The following is a 4,438-nucleotide window of genomic DNA, read 5'->3' as shown; positions in this document are numbered from 1 at the left end:
CCAACCCTGCTCCTGCCTGCCTCAGGGCACTTTGTTCAACTCCCCGTGTCATGGATCAGCTCACTGGCCTTCCTTCAGCCTGCCTGGCACCCATTTCTTGACTCCTGGAACACTGAGAGCCTGATTTTATCACCCTATAAAGACAGCAGCTCTGCATTATTTCTCATCCTGCATCCCAAGGATAAGACCCCATGATGAATTAAAGTACCTCAGCAGTTGGCCAGACTTCAAATGTGCATGCCATGATCATTTACCTTTAAAGCTCAGAACATGCTTAAGTGCTAACAGCCCAGTGCATCCTTGATGAAAGTCCCAGACTGATGGATTTGGTTTGAAAAAAACAAGTTTAAATTTCAAATGTGTACAGAAGCACAAGGACAAAGAGCAAGCAGGGGTATGAGGACACGGCAAAGTCCAAAAGCCCTTGGTAACTGCTGGTTCCCTAAAAAGGAACTAACAGTAATAAAGGGAAAAAAATGGTTTATGAAATCATGAATCAGGAAATGAGTCAGTGATGCTGATTCATATTCTAGTAATGAATCAGAATGAAAGGGATGTTCCCTGACTTCTTCAAGTGCTCACAGGAAGTCACTAAAGGAAGAAGAGTTTGGCACAACACGAGACACTTTCTGATGTAAAGGTGGCATTTAAGGCTTGATTTGGATAGCTGTGGTGGGAGGCTGAACATGGCAGGATGTGCTGGGATCCAGGGGTGCTGGATGGGGCAGAAAAGGGGTGTTTGTGTGTGTTTGTGTGTGTGTGCACCACTGCTGCTCCACTCTGACACTTCACTGCCTGTTATTTATGGGGTGTTTGGTGCCTGGGGCTGTTAAAACACAGTGCCCTTTTGGTGAGATCTTTGTTTTTCTGTTTAGAGCCCTTGGTGGCCTTCAGGAAGGTCCCACAAGCAGAATGTTTCATCAGCACACTGTTAATAACAATGTGCTCGATGGCAGCAGCTGGAAATGTCAGAGGCAGTGAGTCAGAGCAGCTCCCTGCACACAGCCCAGCTGTACCGTACCTGCTTTGGGGTGTGCAGCAGCTCCTGCGCCGCGGCCGTGGCGAAGATGGCCCTGTTGCTCCCTGGGCTGAGCTGCAGGGACAGCGACAGTCCCGTCACCAGCTGCACCCCCAGGTCAGTTATTGTCACCTTCTCGTCCAGCACTGTCACTGTCTTCTCAGCCAAGATGGCATCTGAAAGGGGGGACAGTATCTGGAAGGAAAAGCTGAGGTTAGCACCAGCCGTTTGTACAGCCCATGTAAAATAACCACGCAGAATTGCTGGGGCACAGATGAGGGGTGTTCATGCTGATGGGAGGAATTTCTCACAGCAGACACTATTAAAACACGATTAAAAAGGGCTACTCACATTTTGTAACTCTTGTGCAATAACAGGGGCCTTGTAACACCTTTTACCTGCTGTAATCAGCTGTGCCGTTCCCCTCTGCAATGTGCCAGCACATCTGCTTCAGATGTGGGAATTGTAAATGGAATAACCACATCTGCCTCACATGGAGGACCAGTTGTAAATGTAAACTTCATGTGAAATACAAGTATTCGATTAATCCTCATGTTCTGAGGTGGCAAAAGTAGAATGCAGTCTTTAGTTTTGTATAAAATCCACTGAATAAATGGTATTTATTTCTATCCTGTGGAAAGGAAGGGTAATGTATTTCTACAATAACCTCTCCTGGTACTGAATGCAAAATTGACAGAGAGGATTTGTTTTGGTTAAGAAAATACACACAGAGGTCAGTGCAGTGATACATGACATCCAAGATGCTCATTAGCAAGCGAGTTGAATTTAATGATCCATACAGGGTACAGAGCATTTTTGAAGCAGCTTATAAGAGATATTCTTTAAACACAACTTGCTCTCAGCTTTTTACCCTTGGATTTTTCTTTCCACAGTTTTATGTGCATTGGTTGGATCATTGGAAGTTCCAGAGCTTTAGAAAGGCATTCAGAAAAATCTCTGCAGATTTTGCAGAAAGACAAAAATCTCAAGTCTCATTTCTCCAGCCTTGACAGCCTCGTTATCCACAGGTGTGGTGGTTGTGTTCTGCTTGGACAGTTTGGGATGATAAACTTGTTTGGAGAGAGATTTTTCTCCCTGTTCTACTGTTTGTTAACATGTTTTTTACTTCAGTTTCACTGAAATAATATCTCTCCCCATCTCCTTTTTCTTTTCTTTTAATTAATATTTGGATTAATATTTCAGTCTCACTTCCTTAACCAGCACTGGTTAATTTTCACTTTACCCTCTGCTCTGTCAGTGCAGGCTGGGAGGAGGCTGAGCTGTTCCAGCAGCTGCATGCCTTGTGCTAACCCAAATCCTGGCTGCAGGTTCAAAAGCAGCCTCCCAATGCACAGGTTGGGTTACATGAAATCAAACTGCCATCATCCACACTTTGGGGCACCAGACAAGGAGAGAAAACCATCCCTTCCATGTCTTCTCTCTTCCATTCTGTTCCATTCAGCAGCTGCTGCTGGCAGTGCTGGCTCCCCCAGCTCTGGGAGGTGACCCAAGGGAGGACAGGGACACGTTGCCCTACCTGGATGGTTGTCATTCCGAGCTCCAGCCCAACCAGGACCTGCCCATCCTGCAGCCTGGCGATCCTGGGCTCCTCCACCTGCATGAAGTCCCTGACCAGGTCGGTGATGTCCAGCTGCCAGTCAGAGCCCAGCAGGAAGCTGAGCTGAGCCCCAGGCTCGGGGGGCTCGGCCACGAACTGGGTCAGCACCCTGACCATGGCGTGCTGGTACTGCAGGGTGCAGCCCCTGCCCCTGCGCTCGTCCTCGTCCTCGTCATCGCTGTCCCTGGCCGGCCTGGACAACAACAGGAAACGTTCAGCTGTGCTGGGAGCTGCAGCAGGAGAGCTGCTGCTGGTCTGTCTGCAGCCTGCTCGTGCCTTCCTGCAGCTTCTCCCACTTTTACCCTGTTTCCCGTCTCCATAACTCAAACACAGTGCTTGAGACCTCCCAGCTCTGCTACCACGCTGCCCTCCCCAAGCACCTTCCATTGTTTTCCATGCCAAGTCCTTGCTTTCAGGACCTTCACACTTCTTTTCTTTCTGGATCTTCCCATAAACATCTTTGTGTTGCCATGGAAATCTGCTCTGCACCTCCACACACATCCCTCTCCGTACAGTACAATTTGAAATCACATCTCCACCAAAACGTCTTTGATGCCAACAGAAACCTGTAATGAATGTCTTCATTTGCAGGTGGGAATACCAAGTACCTACTTTATCACTTTGTTCCTCTTGGGAACACTGACAGCAGATGCAGACAGCTCTGCCCTGCTTCACCCATCCCCTGTGCCGTGGGCACTGGCAGTGTCTGAAAGCTCTGTGTCCTGACTTTGGGGCTGACAGGGGTGTGAAACAGCTGTGTGCTAACTGTGACCACTGGCAGTGGATCCATGAGCTGCCAGGACCTGTGAACAGGCTGGAGACCGACCAGCCCTGCCAGAGCTGGCTCTTGCTGATGTCTCCTTGCTGCCTCGTGGCTGAGCCTGCCTAGCTTGACCAATTAGCTGTTCCCATCTCAGTCATTAGTGCTACAGAAGGAAATTGATTTCCAATCTAGATTCATGCAACCTGCAGCTTCCATTTCCCTTCCAAGTCCAGTGCAGGAGCCTATTGAATAAATGTCTGGTGACCTTCAAATTTACAGCAGAATTGCATTAAGGCCAAATGAGCATGTTCAGATCCACTGGCCCTGACAGGTCCCTGGCAAGTGCACAGCCCAGAATGAACATCCCCTAATGAAACCTACCTCTTATTAGAGATGATGGGGACTCTCCACCCCTTGATCTGATTTAGTTCTGTGTCAGAGACCTCTATCTGCAGCGGGAGACGAGGAATCCAGACTGTCATTTCTAAAGGGGCACTCAGATGCTGGTAAGTAAAATTAACTATGACATTCACTTTGCCTTTCATTTCCTTCCCGTTGACAAAGACATAGTCACATCTGTCAGAAACCTGAAAATAAAAAGGAGAAGGGAAAAAAAAATAAATTAATGAGTCTCTTCACTAATTATAAAGTTCACCACATGCTGGGTAAGTGAGTGGGAGGAAGAGAAAGGATCTAGGTTTAAGCTAGCTCCAGGTTCAGAGGACAGCTAGGAATAACAAGAAAGGTGCCTGGTGTGCCCTTAATAGCCTGTATAATTCAGCATCATTTTAACAGGCTGGTTTTCCTGCTCTAAGCACTTCTAGTAAAATCTAAGATAAGGGAACAGCTTTTCCTTGGTCCTTAATCCCCAGCAGGACAGACCTAGGATAAAGGCAGGGAGAGCTCAGCCAGACTCCCCAGTCCTGCTCTCTGCTGTGTGCAGCACAAGGAACCCCATCCCCTGGGGAGGAACAGCTACAGAAACAACTGAGAGGGGACAGAGCTCTCTGACCCAGCCCAGAATGGGACAGAGCTCTCT

General features: G+C 48.0%; 1 protein-coding gene across 1 annotated transcript in view; it reads right to left on the bottom strand.

The window, feature by feature from the left end:
• The window catches only part of TMEM132D (transmembrane protein 132D), a 185,485-nt gene that overhangs the window by 3,785 nt on the left and 177,262 nt on the right, over window positions 1-4,438 (bottom strand). The window contains exons 6-8 of the mRNA XM_015644435.2: window positions 3,781-3,986; window positions 2,556-2,829; window positions 1,022-1,213 (exon numbers count right to left, since the gene is read on the bottom strand). Of these exons, the coding sequence (XP_015499921.1) occupies window positions 1,022-1,213; window positions 2,556-2,829; window positions 3,781-3,986 (672 nt within the window). The remainder of the gene's footprint in view (window positions 1-1,021; window positions 1,214-2,555; window positions 2,830-3,780; window positions 3,987-4,438) is intronic.

Source organism: Parus major, chromosome 15 (assembly GCF_001522545.3).
Source record: "Parus major isolate Abel chromosome 15, Parus_major1.1, whole genome shotgun sequence".
Classification (NCBI taxonomy): domain Eukaryota; kingdom Metazoa; phylum Chordata; class Aves; order Passeriformes; family Paridae; genus Parus; species Parus major.
The sequence above is the reverse complement of the archived record's forward strand: the minus strand, read 5'-3'. Positions and strand labels throughout refer to the sequence as shown.